Source organism: Asterias amurensis, chromosome 1 (genome assembly GCF_032118995.1).
Source record: "Asterias amurensis chromosome 1, ASM3211899v1".
NCBI classification, from domain to species: Eukaryota; Metazoa; Echinodermata; class Asteroidea; order Forcipulatida; family Asteriidae; genus Asterias; species Asterias amurensis.
In genome coordinates, this window is record NC_092648.1 from 1,309,963 (window position 1) to 1,334,189 (window position 24,227).

The window sequence follows — 24,227 nt, forward strand, 5'->3', positions numbered from 1 at the left end:
TTTACGTAAGTAAAACCACTGCTCAATGGTAAATTGTATGGAATTGAAGAAATTTTGTTCTACACTGCAGTAACAACCAGTGGTCTGAAGAAGATAATATTTTTTGAAATTGGTGCTCAGATGTACCCCACATTAGTATGTGTAGTAGGCCAACAAGAAGAGCTTGCTCGTGTGCAGTATGGGAACGAGTTAAAAATTCTGTGTCAGACATTTGTACATGTTGTAAACATGCGTGACGTGAATTGTACAAAGTATAAAATGTGTATCAACCTGTTTGAGTTTTTAATTACAAAACATTAATTATAAATGTACAGTGTATAATACATACTTGTACTGTACATGAAGGCCTACACTGAAGACTACAATGTTTGTACGCTGTCTCAATATAAATGATTGGTAAATTATTGTGTGTACAAAACACTCAGCAATTGCCCCATGTACAGTAGGCCCTACATGTTTAAAAAGCACATCTTGAAAGCAGCATCCTGATTCACACAGGTGTCCATATGGGCGTCACATTTCATTTGCTACAGCATTTAATTAGACTCAAACAGACTCATTTACATTACAAATCACGAACACACAAAGTGGTTTGAACGTGGCATGAAACAAAGGCAACCAGAACACATTCTGTGCGCATAATCCCAGGGATGTGATTCTACTACTACGAGAGTGAATGAATTGCGAAGGTGAATGTCCTCATGAATTATTCATGAGCTGAGTCATGGGCCCCACCCAGGCGGATTCCTCAAAGAATGATGCGATCAATAAATACGCATCCTTCTAGGTGAGTTGAGTTGAAGGTAAACTGAACCAGTGCTGGTGAAGATTCAGAGATAAAATTGAGGAAAACATGTAGGCCCTTCATTGTATTTATGATTCACTTTCAAAAAATTCCAGTTTGTTTTCAACGCAGGCCCCCCACCTCCTGTTGTTTATTTTGTATAGTTTTATTCACGTTGTATAATAATTTTGTATTTATACCTAAATATTTATTTAATAAATATTTGTAGTTTATAAAACAATTTTGTTTTTATTCATCTATTTATTTATGTTAATTTGTTTATATATTTTTCTTTTTGATTGTGAAATGATGGGTAAAGGAAAGAAACTGATAGGCCCTACAATTAAACTACTTCTAAGAACCATGAGGAAATCCTGATGTGGACAATTGTACTTGTCGCGATGGTTGTACAGTATATAGGCTAATGTGAAATGTGGATCTTGCACTTTTGCCAGGTGTTGTGTCATACTTTCACAAAATGCCTATTCAGTTTATCATTATTATTGTATTGTCATCCACCTCAAAGTACATTACACTCAATAAATCATTTATGGTTCACCTTGACATTCCCTTGATATGCTGGTACACATGTTATCCTTCACACAAATAACAAAGATATAATTATTATTGTTATTGATGGCTTATTAAAATTGAACTTGTAGCCAATGGCTAAATTGCATTAATGCAGTCTAGTGCTTTCCAAACACAAAGACCTTAATTTACTTTTATGAAATTTACTAAACGCATTGCACACAAAAAAGGGGGAAATAAGTACAAACGATCAATATTTCTTCGGCCAATATTTGCCGACATCAAATTGTTTGACTATCAGCTTTTAAGAAAAGCTAAAACTTCATGGGCATATTAAAAACATATTCGCTATGGGTACAAAGGTACGCTGGAGCAGGGCTTGAAATACCCACTGGACCACTGGCCAGAGTCTAGCATCTTTAGCACTTAGGCTGGTAACCCCTAAACTTAACAAGTTAATGCAGTCTACTGCTTTCCAAACACAAAGTCCCTAATTTTCTTTAAAAGTCACCTGGAAAAAAAAAATTCTTCAAATATATGTTTCTGAACAATAAAATAACTTTTTGAGTAATTGTTTTTAACGATTTATATGTAAAAAAAAAATAAGATCTGCGGTCTAGTAGAGATATGATTCCTACATTCTTGAAATGCAAGCCATTTTGTACGTATAGATCCAGAAAGTTATTCATATTTATAAACAAACTTACAATGTACACATGTCAGTAATTAATTTCTTTGGCAAATTATCTATTGTAATGTATTTGAAAGAAAATTAAGAAGATTTTATAAAAGCATGTCACAGTCATTCCTTTATGTGCCAAAACTGACCACCCCCCCCCCAGTCCAGAAGTACAGACAGACTTTTAGCAAAGTCATACCACACCTACACCTGTGCTGAGCAGCAACGCCTGTGCTGAGTGAAGGCCAGCCCCTCTACCAATACCAAAAGTTAACCCTGCCAAGCTTTGTTTTCTTTGGGAAAAGTCAGGGACTCCACTACAGACAAACTAAAAGCTACCCTACAGTGCACACTTGTGTACATTTAGTTACTGACACTATGGTCTCAAGTGTTTACCTAACCAATCTGGGCATGGGTAAAGTTCTACTTGTCTATTTGCACAGTAGCAGGGAGCTGTTATTTCTTGAAAGAGCACAGAAGTTTTTGGGCTAATGACAGGATGGTGTTAGAATGATTGCATACAGCATAGAGCAACAGCAAATGTCAGAAATGTATTGAATTGAAGCAAGATGGAAACAAGTTGCAAATGTACAATGTATGTTGGTGTACATGTGTCAGTAAATTGTACTCAATTAACAATTACACACCATGGTGAATTATAAAGCCCTTTTCGCACTACTCAGCCAAATTCCGAAGGGGGAAAGCACCAAAACCAGGACTTCCTTTTTGTTCAAATTCTACTGGATGTGTCCTTGACCAATATTTTCATTGGTGGCTACTGGACTGTAGGCCCAAGGCCTTTGATGTTTAGCCTGGGCAAGAAGTGGTCTTGAGTATCTCAATTGATTTTTAAAAATACATCAAAATTTCATTTCTCTCACAGAGAGAAATGATGTTCAAAATTGTGTTTAGTGCTTGTTTAGACAAAGTATAACAAGAATATGTTTAAAACTCTGTCAAATCTCTTTCTTATGAATATTCTGGTATTGTACACTAAACTCTGACTCGTAAACATGTTAAGCTACGAGACCTGCAGGCTTGTGGAGTTTTACACCAAAGTCAAGCCTTGTCTATGGCGATGGAATGTTCCATGAAAGCCGACATACTACACATAAAACATAGACTATCTGAACGAAAGTTGTCAAAGCCCCTTAAAAAAAACAACATTGACTTTTATGCACCTTTCCCATCATGGAACCCTCTTCAATTTGTTTTGCATTCTTTTTTCCTCAACCATGACAAGGCTTTAAATCTCATGTAGACAGAAGTTTCTACTCAAGTCCACATTTCCCAGATGGGAAACAGATATTAAGAATGTCAAGAATGCATTAGGGATGGGAAGATTGCTAAATTCTTCAGATAGTTCCAGCTGAATGGATTGCACTTGATATGAAAAGTGCATCAGTGTATTCAGAATACAGTATGAAGAACATTGTTTACTTCATGTACATGTTAAGTACATTGTAGGTCAATGGCACTTTCTTTTGTACATGTCCCAAGATCAAGTGTAGGTCTTTTAAAGATGCATTCACAAGCCTGTTGGCTGTGTTTTTAAAAGGGCAAGGGCACCAAGGCATTTTCTCCTTGGTAAATGGTACAAGGAGTATTGAAATTTCTACTGGAACAATTCAAGGGCACCAAGGTAGTGGGGCATAGAGGCAATCGCCCTAGTTGCCTCTGTTAGTGTTACGTATCAGGCCCTGCAAGTGTACACAATATTGCTTGATACTCATTATTGATAGTTTTATAATCAAACTTTTACTTATAATGAGCTGCTTTACATCAGACCTTGACTTTCGCTCACATAAGGGAAATGTAAATTTGTATAATTGGACCTTTGCAAAGGGCTAACAGCAATTGCTGGGGGTGAGGGAGGCAACATGTCTTAATATCATTTGTTCGCTTTATAGGCTTAAAGGCTCTACTGTTTACGTCACATGCAGATAACAACGAATGTTCAACAAAATGGCATTGCAGTTACCATGCATCATTTAAAAGTAAACATACCAGACATGCTAAGGTAATTCTGCCATTCCAATTGTTTACAATGCATTTTGCTGTACCATAAACAAGAGGGCGTCAACACAATGAAAGACACACAGATGGAGCAAATAAACCGACAAAATGTAAAAAATGTTCATACCCAAATACGTGTACGTGTACACTTTTACATGTGGGCTACATTTTTACAGAGCCGATGCCTTCACAAACTGTCCTTCAACTTCAAGACAGCTTTCAGATGAAACGCCTGCTTCTTTCTTGCAAAATTGCATTGGCAAAGCAGTTATAAATGTAAGTAAAGGCACCTCTATGAGTGAAATTTGCACAACGGGTACTACATGTAAGGCAAATGACAAGGGGCACAAAGGCAACATCAAGGGAAGTGGAGGCAATTGCCTCATTTGTCTCAGTGAAGTTTTATCGAGCCTAAGATAGGATACATGAACAGAACATTACAGCAGATAATGGGCTGGAAACCAACTCTCCAGAGTACAAAAACTAAGCCATTGTAAATCAGATGTTTGACACACTGCTGGCCTCCATAAATAACTGGCTCATGTTATTGCACACTTCAACTTCTGTTTTATGTCTGTTCTCTACTAATATTGCTCAAATTGCTTTCACAAATGTTCTGTGTTTGTCTGTTTTGTAAAACCTCAAACCTCTGGACGCGCACTTAAAATGAAGTTTACACAAACATCATGTCTACACTTGATCCGGCAAGAGCAATCCAAGGAGAATCAGAGTTTCTACGCAATTTCAAACTCAGACTAGCACTTGATGGAGTCTACATATCGTATACATGTACAGTACTTAGGTACAAGGAAGATCATGGAGCAATAAAACAGATGGATCAATAGTCTACTGTTATCTTTCAGAGCAAAGAGACTGGTCTAGTGTCTTGACTCTTTATCGGTCATTATGACATCTGACATCATCAAATCAAGGCTGTTATCCTGATAGACAATAAAGACAGGGGATCAGACCAATCTATAACATGGGTGTGGAAGATTGTGATTAAGTTTTATAGCTCTCTGCTTCTTGGACAAACATCCTCTCCTTGCAAGCCATTTCCAGGAACAATCATTATTTTCATCCTAAAAAAGCACTGGCTGAATAATAGATTGTCTGCTTGTGAACATTTTCTGAAAATGTTGAACCACCCTCTAGGCCCCCTATAACTTCATAGATAAAATCTCTAGCCTGGGATGGTTTTCAACTCATTAGAAACTGGTTCTTTTCACAGTGAATATTGCAAAAATGAGGAGGCAATTGTGTTTTTCCTGATCAAATTTTTCGAAGTTTGGCCAAACCACGCCAAATTAAAACAAGGTCTTTAGAATGTTTTCTACCTTGGTGTTAATATTGGTTTTAAAAGCCCCACTGTGCTTTATAAATAGTGCTATTTCAGGTAAACATTTAAGAGCACATGGTATAAAAAGTTGATTTAATAATTTACATTTTTAAATCTGTAGTCACTTCAGATTTTAGGGGGACTTTGTTAAGAGAAAACTTCATAAGTCTGTCAAAACCTCTAACAGGGGCTGCTTGGAAATTTGACATTCTTGTTTTAATCAAGTGATGTCCTATCACAGGTATTATGATGTCTTCCTGAGTTTGAATGATGCGTATTGCAATGCCTTTTGTATTTGATAAACACTGTTCTGTTGACAGCCCACATTTTCCTACAGTAGGTACAATGTGCAGTAGCTTACTGTGCGTCATGTTGTTGAGTGACACATGAATACTGGATATCATTTATGAGCTGTGAGGAAAAGGAAGGGTTATGGAAGTGACCCAGAAAGTCTACTGGGAATGGGAACTAGCGCTGCAGTCCACAACCATGACAGAGACCAGCAAAAAAACGGTCTTGATGTACCAGTTTCGAGATCAAGGGCCTTTTTTAAATCAGCTTCTTCGCCCCTGCCTTGGGCTCCATCTATCTACCTGTTTGAGCTATGCACCAAAGGAGCACATTTTAAGCAAATACTTTAAAAAGAGCCTTAACCAGAGCCTACACCAAGAAGAAGTCTACAATTAAAGTAAACCCATACGTACATTTTGTACATTTGCATCACAGCTGGAAACATCCTGTTGATGCCAACAAGTTGCTGCATAAAGTTAACCATAAAAAAACATCTCATGAACTATTGGAAAGTGAAACAGTTCAGGCCTGATACTTCATGGATATAACAAAGGCGATTGCCTCAATTCCAGTAGAAATTTACAATTTCCTAATACTATGGTGCCCTCTACCAATCAGACATCGCATTGTGCCCATGACCTTTCAAAAACAAAGCATACAGGCCTGCCAGTTAAATAGTTTCATGTACAAGTGTCTTGGGTAAGAAGGATACAGGAGTAATGACCGGGATTCGAACCCACACATTTATGAATTAGCCACAAGATCTTGAGCCCAGTGCATGACACACAGGGAGAGACTGCTCACGAAGTTGGTTACTTAGTAATGAGGACGAGTCAAAGCCACGCGGTCTACTGCAGCACACTCACGTTCCTGTACCCTGAACAGCAGAGTGCAGGTTCGAGTCCAGGTAATGACAATGCGTGTCCCTGAGCAAGACAACCATTATTGCCCCATCCTTTAAATAGAATACATGTATAGGCCTAGTTGTTTTTCCAGCATATCGCAATGCACAAGAAAGCAGGGGTGCGTTTTGGCGGCTGTAACCAATAATTGCTTCTGACGTCATAACCAAAACAGTAACCGAGCTCACAACTCGGTTATCGTTCAGTCTGAACTGCAGAACCAACGGCCAACAACCGAAACAGTTTTTGGTTACCGTCGCCAAAACGCACCCGGCACACTTATCGTTAAGGACATGCGGACAGGTTTACGACCATGTGTACATGTATGAATATGGCACCCTGTTTTTACACTGTTTAACTGTTTTTACACTTTGTAAAATGGAAGGTGTTTGCCATTACTCATACCAGATTATATTTCATCTTGGGAATTATTCACAATTCTGCCAGAAGCACTTGAGGTCTAATGTGTCACATCACTCAGTGGTTTCCAGACATCATTAAAACCATGATCCAACCCAAACCAGCATGAGTAATTCAAAATGTAGTACAAGATCCAAGTACATGTGTCCAATCCAACAGATCCAACAGATGTACATTCCATGTATACATGTACTGCACAATATAAAGTGGCCACCAACTGGCACTAACAAGTGTGCAATTACTTAAACTGATGTATCATGAATATTTGTTATTGGCGTATTTTTCTGTGTGGCTTATTATGTCTTTCGAAGGTAAACAAAAAATCACTGTCTTTTCTAACGACGCTCCTTATTTTGTATCGTTTGAGCTTGACTATACTGTCAAATAATCTAAAGGTCTTTTTCGTCAAGGGTGATCGTACAAGTATAAATAAACTCTAAACCACACAGTGTTTACACATTTATTTAGTTTAAAAAAAAAAAAAGCTCCAGGACAAAACTTACTGAAAACCTAAGTCACTAGCTAACTGCTGCCTATACAAAAAATACAGAGGGCCAAAAATCTTATCTTGAATCTTGATTGCTGCCAAATTCTGGTCTCTCACCACGTACACGTATACAACATTTTGTAAATGCCCAACTGTCTCTTTGACCATACTGTAGTTTACACAATATCAGGACATAAAAAGAATCATTATGGTGAATTTTATGACACATCTTCTCAGGTGGACTCTTTGCATTCATTTATAGACCTGTTTTATTGTATGAATTGAAAATGTTTCCGGAATGTGCTTGGAAAACACAAATCATTCAAACATGCATAATTGTATAGAATACAATTCTAATTTTAACAAAGTTGTGAAAGGATCTTGTGTATAGAGACTTGTGTACACTGCTCATGTAAATTTAATAACTGTTGGACACAAACTGGTAATTTCATAGAAATGCCTACACACTATGCCTACTGCTCACTAAAAAGCACAACAAATAAAACACATGGTGAACTGCCATATGGACTACATTGTAGGCTACGCAGTGACTGCATTACAAGGGCTGTCTAGTTTATGAATCATCTTACATTGTTGATTAGTATACCGTTAGGGGACACACCTCAATGGCTTGCTCACTACATGAGGTAAAGTGAGATGACTGAGTTCTAAATCGAGCGTACACTCTGGTCATAATGTGGTTAACCATGGTTACTTTTTAAAGACGTGACATTCTTGGTCTAAGTTCTTCAATATCAATGGTTTAAAACAACAACTTGTTAAGTTATTTCCCCAGTGTCGACCAATACGACAATAACTGAGTGTTTAAAAGTCTTAAAAAATGTTATTTCACAAAAAACACCAAGAGAAAAGGATGTAAGAAATCTACAGACTGCACAGTATGGCTTACAAACCAAGATAAACTTCAAATAGAACACATTCCGTAGACCTTGTTTCAATTGAGCACGCTTTGGCAAAACGCCCAAAATTTGGGGTCCAGAATTCCCCCCAAGTTTTGAAAAAATACCTGGGGAGAGACCTGCTGTGAGTCATTCTTCGTTGATAAAACCAACTAGCCACTATGCATGGGCCCATGACCCACTTCAATTTCTACTCCCTCCTCACCAGTGACCTCATGGGGTCATAAAGGTCAATGACCTTGAAAAGGAGGGACACAGATGGGTACCTTTACATTGTTACTGTTAGAGCATGGAGGTAGACCTCCATGGTTAGAGTGATTCAGCTGTTGATTTGTTCTCCTTTGTTATAGGAATCTCCACTCAGGCAGGAAGTTACCTATTCACAGTCTGGGAAACCATGCAAGGTTCCCAGGCTCTTTAAAAAATTTAAAGGGATTGACCAACAATAGTTTTTGGTTGGTTTCTATTAAAATCTCCAAGTAATAAACCAATAACAACTGAAACTTTCGCTGATACAAAAACACATTTCCTTTCAGATCTTTTAGCAGGGGTATGAGAATTTCCCATAGAGTTGAAGCCGTTCTGGTTCAAAGTGTTTGTTACAAAAATATTAGTCACCAGCAGATTCATTTCAATAGTTTCATTAGAACCAAATATAAATGGAATTTAGTATTAATTATCAATAAGACAAAAGTGAAAGGGATTTTTTTTTACTTATTGTAACTGATTATAATTCAGGAAGTGCTCATAATTTATTGTGTTACAGATGTGCATCAGTAGAACAATTTTCGAAATTTCCGAAAGTGTAACTTTGTATTGGCACCTTGCAGCGGGTACCGCGGGCAATAGCACAGGGCACCACAGCAATTGCTGTGGGTGCCCTCGCTTATTTTGAGGCCTGAATGTTAACAGTTACTGACAGTACAAGCCTGTCAGTTGTCATTAAATCATTGGAGATGCATGAATTAATACACACCATGATCATGCAGTGCCAAATGCTTCATCTGTGATCTGTTCAATGAGCACCAATCGACTACATATGGCAATATTATTGACGTTTAGCAGGCGTCATCTGTACGCTGATCTGTGACCATGCACACCATGTACCAGATGCTGTAAAACTCACTAATTAAGTGTTTGGCCGAGCTGATGTAAAATTAGATCAATATGTGACGGACTCCCACATAAAAAACTGAGAGATAAAGGCCCAACTGTAGTTTGTCATTGTGCAATGTATTGTGTGTTGGTGTAGAACCAAGATTGACAGTGTACAGGATAACACATTATGTCAACGTATGATTAGGATGTCAACATCGTTCAGAATGGACACGTCATGAATCCTCCTACTGTCTGACTTATTTAATATCATAGATCTGCTGTGGTTTTGAATGATGGACAAACTATGTATGCCACTACATGACATTATGACAGTACATTATGTGGTGCACACAGACAGTCAACCCTCCTACTGTAACCAACTTATTCAACATCTTCAACCTGACACTGTAGATTTTATACTATAAACTATTCCAGCCTGCACTATAACATCATTGTTCACAGTCAACCCTCCTACTGTCTGACCATTCAACATCATCCACTGTGGTTTTAAATGATAGGTACAACCATAGAGAAGGTACAACTAAACAACGCTGCAATTATGTGGTGAATGCACTACACAGCACAAAGTTGACCCTCTTACTATCTGACCATTCAATACCATCCCATGTGGTTTTGAATGACACTACAACAGGCCCTTCTAAGCTATCATGGTGAATTAATATGATCTTGGTTAGTGCACCACACAGCTAGTATACAGTCAACCCTCCAACATCTCATGGCTTTCACAGTGGCTATAGCCGGATCCCTGAAAGGCTTATTACCCTAGCGATGCAGCCGATGGCCAAAGCCAAAGCCAAAGTCCTTAAGTTCAAATTTCTTTTGTGGTTTTAGTACGCATGGAACTAATTTATCTGCTGAAACAATGGTACAAAAACTAAAAGGAAGAAAACGCATCATTCATTGTCAGAATATATTTGGCAATACACTTACCAGATAAAAGGCTTTGATGTTCTTCAGCAAGGTATCCAAATTCTGGATTCTCAAGTTGACCTCTCCATTGACCTCTCGGTTGACCTTCAGTGCATTAGGTCGGGGGTCACTGAACACAAAGAAAACAAAGAAACAAATTAACTACACAATCATAAAAGTATAATACATGTTTACTGCCAAAACATTTGTATCAATCATTGTTGTACACCATACATTACACACCTTGAACACTGCATTGGTTAGAACAGATCAGACCCAATTCACAAAAATCATCATGAGTAAACCATTTACATGTAAAACGCCCAAGAGGTCGATTTCAACTTAAATATGAATCGTCCAAGGAGATATTACAAACATAAGGCTAGTCCTATAAGAAGGATGAGTAACTCATCCTAAGTTGAGATAAGACTAGTCTTAAAATCTTGTGAAATTCACCCAAAATACCATAGTCTTTTTTCTTTTTTTTTAACCAAAAGATTTACATGTACGAAGAGATTCTGATGGCCTCATTTTAATTTCAAAACTTCACAATTCGGTTCCAGAATGCCCCAACCCCTAACCCACATCCCCTTTTTTTAAAATCTTGTTTGAACCCTGCTGCCACTGAGAGGGTGAACTTCAAGCCATATGGGACATTTGTTTCTGAAGGCTTCCATTTTAGATTAAATATTGAACTTACAAATAGTTGTCCCGTACTCATTTCAAATCATAACCGGATTCTAAGCCCGATAACCTTTTAGTATCAAAGTCATGCAAACAAATTAATCACCAATCGGGTTGACCCATTAACCACTTCCATCCACTAAACAAATTGATAACCTCCGTCCCAAATTCCTCTCAGGTTAACTACAAATTCATGCCTCATGATAATATTGCAATAGATGAACGATAAAAACTCTATCTGTCATTCGTATTGTGTAGCAATACAAGTCCATTGCAGCCACCAATTATTAATTACTCAAGAATCTCGTTATCATATTGATCCCGTTCCAGCCTTCCTTCACTACTAGATTCTTGTCGGTTGCTTAGAGACGACACCTCTACGTTAGTGATTGGGCGTGGACCGACTCTTGGCATAGCCTTTGTGGCATTGTTGGTTGTCACAGCATGCAAACATTCAATCAAGCTTGGCATACTTATGCGTCATAAAAGTATCATTGGGCAGAGTGGTGTGATTATTGCTCAAGTGTTTAAGATGTAAGACAAACACTTTGTATTGTTGATGTGCAAAGAAGGAAACCTTAACATTTAAGGTACATTTTACCTTGCTAATGAAGATAACAATAACTAGGAATGTAGAGATAATCATTGTTACAATAGAACCCGGCTGTAAGATGTTTTTGAACATGAGAGTGGGAACTTAGTGAAGCTAGCATTTGTGCAACCAAATTACTACATGTCCTGTTTTTATTTTATTTTGTTAAATAACAACAATTCAATTTGTTTTGCAAACAGTTCTAGGGTTTCAGAACTGGGTTTTAAAACTTTACAGAGGAACTTTGACTTGAGTATAAAATTTTGAATTCTGAATTAGTTTAATGCCAACACTCTGCTAGTACCACAACAAACAGTAGCAATGTATCACCTTCAGTATTGATGGGCTCTTAAACCACAAGCTTTAAAATGTTTGTCAAAAATAATTGCTGACACAACGGGCCTGATGCTCCATGTTTGGGCTAAGGCACTAAGGCCCTTTCTCCATGGAACAGGGCATCTTACAGGGCATCTCTATGAGGTAATTCACTATTAAATTGTAAATGTGTTTAAACTAATTCAAGGAGCACAAACGTCTTCTGTACATGTACTTATACTAGGAGCACAGAAGCAATTGCCTTGAAACATCAGGCCTAACACAAGTATCTGGCAATTCAGTCTTTACCACAAAGTCTTTACAAACTTGTATACAAATCACTGTGTCTATCTTCGCAACCTAATCACTGTTTACAAAACGTGTTGGGTTTTATCAGTATTTACTCTGTTACTCAGCATTCTTTATCTGTTTGGGCTACCAGGATGTTGGGGTACAGTATTCAAGATTTTATGATGGAAGGTATTCTAGTGATGTATTTGAACAGAACATCTACATGTACGTCATTCTTCTTACCTTGCTCAAGACTTCCTGGAAAAAAAAGTTGCTTACATTTTACAGAAATTAACAAATGCTTTACACTACCCGACATGCAGATTGACATGCAAAACTGATAAAACAAAAAACAATCATGCAGATTGCATGGTGGAACATAAACAGGCTGGGTCTCACATCTTCATTTTTTTTTTTTGCAACAGATCCGCTGCTCAGAAACAATCATTGCTAATTGGAGAGGCAAAGGAATTTATCAGACCGATTAGAAAATATACTCTTTTTTTTTAAAGAAGATATCTGTCTCATTTTAGGTAAAGATAGTTCGCTGTACGGTTGTTTACATCACTCACAATCATTGACTGGGTGCCACTTGAAATTTTTCCAGTACAAACTTAATGTTCGTTTGTGTCATAGTCATGCCCTTTATTTATCAAGAAAAACTGCCCTGCAAGATGAGTGAACAAACAGTGACATTATGCAAGTCTAACAAGATTGCACAAGTTTCCAGTTTGCCTGAGATGTGTATTATTATCTTGCCCTGTTCACCCTTATTGAGACGCTTGTTTGACACAATAGGTTGTTGTTCTTTATTGTTGATTGAACACAAATAGTGGTTAGACCTCGTAACAATGCCTTAATGTTTAAAGTAAACTTTGGGTTCAACTTAAAAAAATAAAATTGTAAGTCATGCATTTCCAAGCAAACCAGTCATGCAACAACGGAAATAGAACTTAAATAGGTTTCCGTTAAATAAGGAAAAGGACTTTGTTGAGGAGGACTTCTGATAAAAAAATGAAGCTAGAAAAAGAAATCCTAACTTTATTATAGTTTCTACAAGATAAACAATCAAAATAATCAGCCTTAAATTAATAAATTTTGACCCAATATTGCTATAAGTCTAAGGTTTTAGTTGCAAACTTGTATCCTTACAAAGCGGAAAGCTAGACCCAAAATCAGCTATTTTGAAGGCAGATCAAATAAAACTTTGTTTAGTTTGCAGGTTGGGTTACAAAGAAAACATAATAAGACATTTGTGTTATTCTAATGTGAAAGTAGACAAATAACCTTGGAAGATCCTGAACATATCATTATTTTTTTTTTTTTATAGATCTGAACAGATCCAATTGATATTAAGTGCAACACCGTGGATATTCATGCCAAAGTAATTCAGAAATCAAAGACTATTCTGTGATTAACGAAAGTGGGAGTTGGTGCACTTTATAAAAATAATAGTTTGTTCTTTCTGTATTTTGTTCTACTTCTTGCTTGTTTGTTTTGCTGACTACATACAGTAACATGTACAGTACAGTACATCCTTGTACAACATTTAGTTTGTGCATTACAGTGTACAAAGAAAGAATTTTAACCAACATCTTCAACATTTTTAGGTCCTACATGTACAATGTACCTCGAACACAGCCTCTAATCCAGCCCCCCCCCCCCACTCCTCTGTGGTACACTTTGTAAGACTGTGAAAATGTTGAAAACTTTGGACTGTCCCAGGAACATCTTTAAGATCATAACAATAGTAATAAAGACAGCCATCAATGTATTACAGGTTGGTTAGAACTCAGGAGGAAGATCAGAAGGTTGAACGCCTACCTGAAAAACACCTTCCCTTTAACATCTCCTCGCAATCTGAACCAGAAAAATGACCACGGTCAGCTTAAGGGTCACTTTAGGGGTGGGGGGGGGGGTGAGAGAAATGTTACCCTTCCTCAAGTACCTGTATTGTAACTCACCCAAAAACCCCATGCACAAGCCAGGAATATCACTGACTCATGGCTTTATCCTTGGTGTTATAGTATTCCAGTATGATATTCAATTCAAGAGGCAACCAATGGAAGTAATATACTTTTCATGTCTTGTGTTTGAACGCTTAAACTTAAGAAAGTGTGCGAAGTTGTTTTCGTCACATTAAATCAATGTGCGTGGGACCAAACTGGTCCCAAAAATGTTTTAATACACACAAGACAAATGACTGACCAGTGCTTTATAAATATACTGAGTGAAATTCCTGGCTTTCAACAATACCTTTAAGTTTGGGTCTCAGATGGTACAGGTGTGCAGACCAGGCTCAATCAATGTTGTGGGGTGGGAAGGGTTAAAGGGAGGGTCAATGGTCATAGTGAGGGTCAAGGGTTAAGGGTAGGGAAAGGGTGGGGAATAATGGAATGTTTGGGTTAGAATTAGGGGTTTGGGGGAGAATGGAAAGAGGACTTTCGATGGTTCAAAACCTCATGTTGACAAACGAGGCAGTTAACAAATGTATCCATACTTTGTTTTTAAGAAAACAAGTCTCATCTACATGTATTAAGAACTTGTTCTGGATAAGTGTCCTTGAATTATCAGTCTAACTTGTTGCACATGAACTGAACAATCTCACACACAATACCAATTTGTCTGCATTAAGTAACCTTGGATTTTGTTTTGTTTGATGAAGCTGTTTGACCATGAGGCTAGAAAGAATCACATTGTGTTATAGCTTTTACTTTCATTTAGGTCTTTGTTTTTTTTTTAGAGATCTTTTTGGTAGCAACCCTCGCCAGATTCTTCAGAAAAATATAAAAAGGTTGATAGTAGATGGTGAAAACATCAAAAATGGTTGCGATCAAACTGACTAATTTGAAATGAATGTTGCTCTGAAAATAAATGGTCAGTGGTTCACTTGATGATGATAGTTGACCCCCTTGCATTGGTCGGCATCACTGCGGTCCATCAAGTCCCCATTGTACAGACTTTAAAAGATTTTCCAATGGAAGTATGTACATTACCATGAAAATTTCTCTCTCAAAGATGAAATTCCAGCCCTGCTATGTTTTGATACAATATCCTGATAATAAACAGAGCATGTTGTTCATAACACGTGTGCGACTGAAAGACACCAGGTGATTTCCCCCGCGACCCCAGGAATGCGCCCCATTACAACGAATAAACGCAGAATGATGATGATGAATGAGTAAAGTTTCCAGAACCATTACCACTAACGAGATTGTAAACAAAATTGGTTTGCGGTAACATAGTTTTGTTCTTGTTCTTGTCTTGCTAATATTCTACTAACATCACACAACCAAGTGAGGTTTACAACTCATTTTATGGTAATCACCATGCAAAGTTTTGAATCCTACATGTAAATACCATAAAAACAAGGGGACTTGGGTGTGCTCAAAATAAACCTGTGTCTTTTCAAAACAACTAGAAAACACCTAGGATGTCTTCATGAGGAACTGTAAAATGGACTGTTAAAGTGGTTTGAAATAAAAAAAAACACTCTGGTGGTTCACCTACTAATTCCATTATGTTCAACATGTCCTGGGCCTACATGTGAAACAATCCGCAACAACGAGCAAGAAGGTCAAAGGTCATGCATGGATGTCCGACGAGCAATGATTTGATGATTTCAAAAACAAACTCAACACATTAGAGACAAAATTGAACAGTCTATACTTGCAGTTGCAACTGACGAATGCATTTCAAAATTAAGACTCCAAAAAATGATGAGATATCGTGCAGTAAAGAAGGAAGTTGTTAAAAAACAGGATATCATTGTTTTTAATCTAAACTGACTGGAACCACAGACTTACATTTGATTCATGACATCATTCAAGAAGATGCCATCCACCAGATCCATATAATCCAAACTGCCATCTTTAAATGTCGTCACCTGAAATTAAATTGTTCAATATATAATTTTAAAGACAAAGTACAGGATTGGTAATTTGCATTAAAAAAAAAGTAAATAGGCCTAGTAAGTGTCCATCCGAAAGCTCAATTAGGCCTAACTGCAAGAACGTTATTAATTAGGCCTTATTGAGCTTTGTTTTGTTTCCTGCATCATGAAGGAAAACAGAGAGTTGGATAAAGTAGGGGGAAAAAAACATAGGAACTATTTTTACATGCTCTCGAGAATTAAAGTGAAAAATAAGGATGGATTATACACGTAGATACATGTATGAGTGACTGAAGGAACTCTTACATTTACTTGCCATCAAATTTGATAACATAATCTTACTTTTAATTCTTGATTTCTACCTCCATGGTGAAACATGCAGTCGGTCAGGAAATAAAACCTTTTGAAATATTATTTTTAGATTTGTTTTCTCAGGACAACAGGTTTTTTGAACAGGTGTCAGGATTCAGGAATACAGGAAACACAAATATTTTATCCTTAAAATTATCAACAAGTTCACAGAAAATGTTTGTCTAAAAATAGGCTATCGGGCAAATATAAAGAAATGTATTTGAATACTCCCCACCCAAACATGATAAATAAGTTAGAGTCACCTGGAAATAGAATTTATTTTCTTCAAACATTAGAGTATATGCTTTTGAACAATAAAATAATTCTTTGAGTAATTGTTTTTAATGATTTATATGTTTAAACAAAATAAATAAGTTGTGTGGGAGGTGACTCCGCCTACCCCTTTTGTGCCGTCAATCGAGGCAGACTTTGCCTCAATAGATAATCGAACACACCTATGTGCAAGTACATTCAAGTCCTAGTCGTCAGTTTGTACGTTTCAAAAAAGTTTTTTTCCGGCAATGTCGACCAGCTGTATTGGCGAGGGGGTCCACTACCCAATCATGCTTTAGCATTTGACTGTGTGTTTATTTGTTTGTTTGTTTGTTTTTTATATAAACTTTAATTTGTTTCCTTACATTAAAGTTATTGATTATGTAGTATTGTGGTAATTCTTGTGCAATTTTACATTTTTAATATTTTATATGTTGCTGTACAATAGGATTGTAAATTTCATGTATTTTTATATACTTGACGAATAAACCATTCAATTCAATTCAATATTGCTGCTGGATGCAGCAAAACAACTAAAGATGGGGTCAGTTTGGAAGTCTTTTCCAGCGCTGTGCAGCAAACACTTCAAGCCGTCGTGGTTCAAGAATCCAGAATACACTACACATTTTGACATTAGGAGAAAAGTTCTTTTCTAAAACATGACGCCATCCCAACAATTTTTCCAGCTTGAGTAGTGTGACCCCTTTGCAGCACATATTTGGCTAAACTGGGATGGGTGCAGCGTGGCGTCACAGCCGTAAGGTGCAAGTGAAGAAAGAAAATAGACAAAGTGCAGACAAAAGCACAAGAAGTTGACAAAATCCAACAAAAAACTTGGGGGAGTCGAAGAAGGTACCTGAAAGACGTAACGAACCTAAAGGAGCATTTGCCTAACGTGAAAAAAATCAGGTATTGTTTCAACTTTGAGGGCATGTTTTTAGCTTGCGCCACGCATCACTTTCTTGTGTTGGCACTGCATGCGATTCATCGCGTCTCGATTTACGTCATGAACAGCACCCTCTCGGGTCGGGCTTATTTTCAAATTTGTAAATAACATGGAAACTAATTTTTTTAAACCTTAGTTAATTGTCTATTCATATTCCACTCATCAAAACACATGTTTTAGTGACAAAAGCTTTACTTTGACAAAATACCACTTCCAGGTGACTTTAATAAACAGAGCAGCTAATTGTAATTTTATTTTTATATCATTAAATTAAAAAAAACACAATACTACAATGAACTTACCCACACCACCAGTGGATGGGACATAAATTCCTCTAGTGCTGTTATTGAAGACATCTTTTCTACGTCACGGTGGTATATTTCCTGGTCCCTTCAGTCGAAAAAATTACATTTCAAATCAATGTCAAACAGTGCAGTGGGCTTCTGAACAAACAAAAACAAATTCCAAACGTGTGTACTCGAAAGTCGAACACAAATCCTGAACACCCACGGCCACAGTCAGGGTGGCGGTTTGAGAGGCTCACTACGATTCGACAGACTTCCACCTTCTCCTTCGCCAGAAGAATGTCTGATTACACGGCTGTGATATTCACGGGCAACACCACCATGGTGGTTTATTTACGACCAGGATTACCGTCTGATGAATCACCGCAATATTGTTCCACACACAAGCGGGCTGCAGCTGATGTTTTGACCGCTTGACTTGCTCAACCACACAACACAAAAAGTGACTAACCGTCCCGTAAAATCAAACAGGTTTCTGCCGTCAAAATTCCACCATTATTGCTCCTTTAAAGATGAACATACGTGTGAGAATAATGTCTACTCCGTCCTATGGTTTCCAAAACGAATACATTATGCCCATAAGGACATATTTTATGAAGAAAATAGTTTCCAGTAAATCTCTCAGTTTCGGCAGACGGGATTCACACACTCTTTTTATCGTCCGTCAAAATGTGGTATGTCTTTTTATGCAGCAGAAAGTTAACGGACGAGAAATTGTATGGTACCTAGACTCCTTTGCACGTACAAGTACAGTATTGAAACACAGGAGCCTTGCTTTTATATTAGGGAGGGCGCTCTTCACTTTTTGCGGTCCCCAAAACGGCCGTTTTAGAGTAGAGGGCGCTCTTTACAGTTCCCAAAAACGAAAACAGCCATCTAACATCTGAAGTTTTGTGATCTTTGTTTTTCGTAGTTGCATTATTTTGATTATAAAACCAGAGCAGTATAACTTATGAAAGTAAGTACATATTTAATAAGAATGTTACAATTCTTAGACACAAATGCAAACAGTGTTCGGAGCATAACCATGCTCTGGTCTGAGATGTAACCGTGAGTGACTGGTCCCCAAAAAGAACCCGTTTTTATGCAGAGCTGTACAAAAATAAATAAATAAAGCACAGAAGTTTTTGCATCTTAGATACAGGTTATCAGAACATTAACACTATTTGGCATGTCCCTCTGTGAGACTCGTCCATCTGCTTAATTTTGTTTTCTGCTAAGCATTGGTTATTTTCTGCTCTATAAAATTGGGCCCTGATCATGCATGTGAACCTACATACCGCCCTCATGGCCTGAGTTGGCAAGGAAGTAGTCTACACGAGCTTGAGACGTTGCATAGACTTAAATGAGAATAAAGATACCACATATCAAACAGAGACTGCTGAACACACGGGACAGAATTGCCCGGAAATGGGCCAATTTGATTCATATACCAGGTCAACCCCCCCCCCCCATTCACATAGTGATTGAACAATTTCTTCTGAGCAATTGCCGCCTTAAATGAAGATGTGAAAAGTCATTAGTCTACAACCTAATAACCTAAATTCTAGATTCACAAGAAAAGTGTACCCTGCGGTCATTTTCGTTAATCTTTTAAGCCGGAAAAGCTTAAGGTGGGGGCTAAGCAATATTCGCCATAACAGTAACATGACATCAAAACGAAGATGTTCCTTCCTCGAAGCAGATAGTCTCTTTACCGGTACAACTTCCTAATCAACGTCTCAGTGTCATAACTAGACAGTTTTCATTATGAATAATTTCTAGCCAATAACCACCGTAGGGATAGGAAACACACCACAAAGATCGTTACCCATGACACAGACAACCTACAAATTACAGAATATTTAAACTTGAAACAATTTCCGTTACGAGATTTACCTCATCTCTAAGAAAAAGAACTCATAAAAAGCTACGAGGCCCATAAAGCTCTCTCAATCATTTGATCTTGTGTTCTTCAGATCACCGTCCCCAGACAGCTCAAGTATGGTGGACTTCGTTAGGTTTATCTCGCCCCCGGCCAAACCCAGTTAACCAATGAATAATCTAACAACTTACTAACCACCCAGATGAATAAGACCGATCTGAAAAAATACATGGGTAAATAAAATGTATGTTTAAAATGGTTATTGATGAACAGTATCTGCACTCCTATCTACAGCTGTTTTATGCATAAAGGTGTGGGCTACTGACAAAATACTATTTTTTTTTCGATTTCGTATGCATGCACTTAAGAAAAAGATTAACAAATTCTCACTTATGAAACGATGGTTGATTACCCCACGATTGATGAATGTTGTCACAAGAAAGAAAAATCCGTCATAACATGTTGAAATGCACAAACACTTATCACCCACGCAAAATAATATATTGGGTAAGAGTATTGTTCCTTGAGTCCTATCGATCGATCAAAATTTACAAAACAAATTCTGAGAATGACAATTGGGATGAACTGCCCTACTTCTTCTTATGCTGCATTTCGTACTAGGGTGGTTTAGTGTTGGATATCAGAATACGGAGAGGAACTATGGGTGCGTTCGTTTAGCTTCCCTGGGTCAACCCCAATGTGTGGCGGGTTTTTTTTTCCAGGACGAACGTGGGTAATTATCTGCACACGTTCGTCCTGGAAAAAAAAACCGCCACACACTGGGGTCGATCCGGGGGAGCTAAACGAACGCACCCTATATATGCCCTTTATACTGAAAGCAAGGCAGGACCGACATTACAGTTTGGATAGTGCATTCTGCGCCCAATTTCATATGAGCTGAATTTGGCTGTACTCTTGTTCTGGTAAGCAAATTTTGTTTTGCTTAGCTACTTTTTTAATACAGCTCTATGAAATTGGGCTCTACCCTACATCAAAGCTCTAGTGGATGACACCCATGCCTACATCTTTACGGACGGACTGTGAAGGGGGGGGGGGGGTGTAACCATGTTTCAGCCCCAGGAATAGGTGGCAACATGACCGGGTCGCTATAATTGAGTTGATGGCCCAAATCAATTAAGTGTAGCCCCCACCTTGAAGTGATTGATCGTGGTCTTGTGTTGTTACAGGCAATATCTCATAAAACAAAAGAACCAGAAACAGCAGAGTCTAAACCAAACAAAATGAATAACAAGCGACCACGAGAGGGCGCTAGACTGAACTGGCGCATCAATATGCAATACCAAAATTGCAGTTACCATGTACAATACAACACCCATCATATGTGACTGGTATCCTTTCAATGTTTGCTTAGCAGAAGACTGTGAACAACATTTTTGCGCCTTAAAAAAACCCAGCTCATTGCACGTAAACAATTCCGGATCTAAGCAAGTAGATATTAAATAGTACACATGATGTTACCGCAAAACCAAATTACACCTGCATTCCGGATATTATTAGGCTATTCTCAAAGGCCTTGTTAAAAATTTGTAAGCACATTTTTTGTATGACATTTTGTCTTCTTCTATGTTGTCCCTTCCTTTGGGACATTCTCAACTTGTTTTCATAATGTCAACAACAAATAATAATACAACTAAACAAAAATGTCAATGTACTTTTAATGCTACAATTGGCGTACTGATCTTTAATTTGTCATAATTGAGTCTTTAGTCATATTGCCATGGTAACCAATGACGCAGGCTTATTATGGTCAGATTAGGAAAGATTCGATGTCTTTTCTCCCATGTGGTGAAATCATTTTAACGGAGTATTCATCAAAATTTGTTCTCGTGTCCTTCTCCAAATCTTTAGACACAAAAATGGAAAACAAAGATAATTGCAAACTGTTTTCATTTGATTTTGACGTTTTGTTTTAGGAACAAGTTTTACACGGTCTTGGTTCTTCTGATGCGTCTCCGACTATTTAAGAGAAACCGTTCCCTTATCTAGATGCTAAACATGCTTTGTGAGAACTCTTATAGATCTAGATGTATGTAGTTTTAAATTGTCATTGCAAACACTTAGACTAACATCCGAAAATATCATTTAAAAATGTGGTCTCGTTGTTGAGATATCGCTAAAATATACGGAGCAAATAATGTCCACGCTCTGAACGAGCCCTAGTCGAAATACAATTTTAGAACTATTTCTGACAGCAACACTTCTCACATTTAAATTTTGGAGCAAATTGATTGACACCTTTTTACATTTATACCTCATTAGTTCTCAGTGAAATGTTTCTCTATATTACAATTTGCTGTAGGCTTATAACAAAAAGGGTCTATTTTAATTACTTTTTAGAGTATTACTGTACTGTTTTTATTTGTTATAAATAGGAGGTTTTGTTTCCCTCTTGTTTACGCTTGCAGTTAATTATGCAAATCCGTAATTATATATATGCACGCCTAGCAAATATAATTTTGTCTTTTGTTAGTCTTGCATTTTAGTATACAATAAAGGCCTAAACGTGAATTGAACCGAACATGTAAATTTGTTATAATTTTTTAAATTATTTATATTTCTATACATGAACATACATTTAAATATCAAAGGTATGATATTTTGTGGACGCGATTGTGTTAACAGTCTGACACGCGTCGTTGGAGATTCAAATGTCACCAAAGTACAACCTTGCAGAGTAATCCTTTGACAAAAATACTAATGTTTCTCAATTATTAATTAATCTACATGCAAATGTAGAAGAAGATGATCCAGAAATAAAAGTGCGGGAGAACGATGAGCGTGGGTGTGTGGAGGCGGTGTTAATTTTGACTTTTTATTGTCGCATTTTGTTTTTTCATTTTACAGTATTAGAAGATTTAACTCGTAGTGTACAGAGGATGGGTTTTTGTTTTGGTGTTCGGACAACTCGTCCGTCGGACAACACGACCGGTCGGACAACTCAAAGGTTGAGACAACTCGACTTTGAAAAAAATGAACGGATGGCCAAGACAAGTCGATGGTTGCATGGCTGATCTCCGTTACTGAGATCCGAACGATCGAGTTGTCCGACGGACGAGTTGTCTGGCAATCTTTATTATGCCCATGAGGTTAAACACAATTTTATATCTTTTTTTATATATCTCTTCTTGCGCCTCTAAGCTGCAACAAGCATTTTTAAATTGTTAACTCTTGCTTTATAAAAGTACAGTACAGAGTATGAACAAAATCATAGACTCGACCGAAAAGTGTCGATAGCACGTCGTTATTTTTAACTATAATTTACTGACCGTTTAGTTTTTAAACTAAATTATACCATTGATATCCCCATTATTTACAACAGTAGTTGTTGCCTATGCATGTTGATTGCTTACAATGCCTTACAAACAATCCCTATAAGACGTATATAGTATAAGGGTCATTTAATCAATTACAAAGCTGTCAAGCATCATCTACTATTTTGTGACTAGCACTTCAACATGACATATACCCCAGGCGTAGGATAATCAGGATGTGTGGCGTCGCCTATGCTAATAGTTCCACAAACTAAAGTGCAAAGGAAAAGGAACGTAGGCGAGAGAGAAATGTGTAGTGGTTTTGTGTAACGAGGCTACTGTAACGCCAGTGGCCATTTTGTATTTTTTATCATTGCAAATTGATGACGTTGATTATAAGGTGTAGGTACTTCAGTGGTGTCTATTAGAATAACTGCCGTTAACGAAGCTCATAGCACCAAATCAAACGAATTTTTAGTAAGGTTTACCGTAACAATGTAAATGTATTCATATCTCAATTTTGCAGACGAGCAGAGTATACTGTTCGAAACGTCGATACCACATCGGCTCTATTCAGAGCAAACACAAAAGAGATTTACACACGGTTGCATATCTCTTTGTTTTCATTTATAGTTTCTTCCAATCCCTCTTTGAGTTGAGGTGGGTTTTTTTTGCAAAGAACTGTTGCTGTCATAAAACCGGTTCTTGCACTTTTTAAAATAATGTTATGAGATCAATGCCATACAGCAGCACGGTTAAAAAGAAAATACTCATGAATAATCCAGGTGTTCAATCAAAATTGCCCCCTCTATCGACGGGGCTGGCAGCAATATTCAATGATAACTTTTTTTCTTCACTTCAGAATTCACGATGACGTGTAAAAAAGTCCAACTTAAAAGCACTTAACACCAGGGAAAACTTACAGACCAAAAGCAATTACACACAGTTTCTATATTTATGTACTTGCGTTTTAAATCACTTGGTATTTTAGCGACTGGTAGGCTAAGTTAGAAATTGGGCCCACATGCTAGCCATGCCGGAAAGA

The 24,227-nt window shown here is 37.5% G+C and overlaps 1 protein-coding gene across 6 annotated transcripts in view; it reads right to left on the minus strand.

Annotated features, from left to right (window-relative positions):
• LOC139941844 (girdin-like) overlaps positions 1-24,227 on the minus strand; it is a 124,149-nt gene that overhangs the window by 48,739 nt on the left and 51,183 nt on the right. For 3 of the 6 annotated variants that reach the window (XM_071938511.1, XM_071938496.1, XM_071938504.1), the window contains exons 1-4: positions 18,044-18,728; positions 16,086-16,165; positions 14,104-14,139; positions 10,419-10,527 (exon numbers count right to left, since the gene is read on the minus strand). In XM_071938511.1, coding sequence (XP_071794612.1) covers positions 10,419-10,527; positions 14,104-14,139; positions 16,086-16,165; positions 18,044-18,097 — 279 coding nt within the window. In that variant the 5' untranslated portion in view covers positions 18,098-18,728. Of the gene's footprint in view, positions 1-10,418; positions 10,528-14,103; positions 14,140-16,085; positions 16,166-18,043; positions 18,729-24,227 lie in introns of those variants that run through there. The other 3 variants (XM_071938483.1, XM_071938476.1, XM_071938491.1) reach the window with 3 other exon arrangements.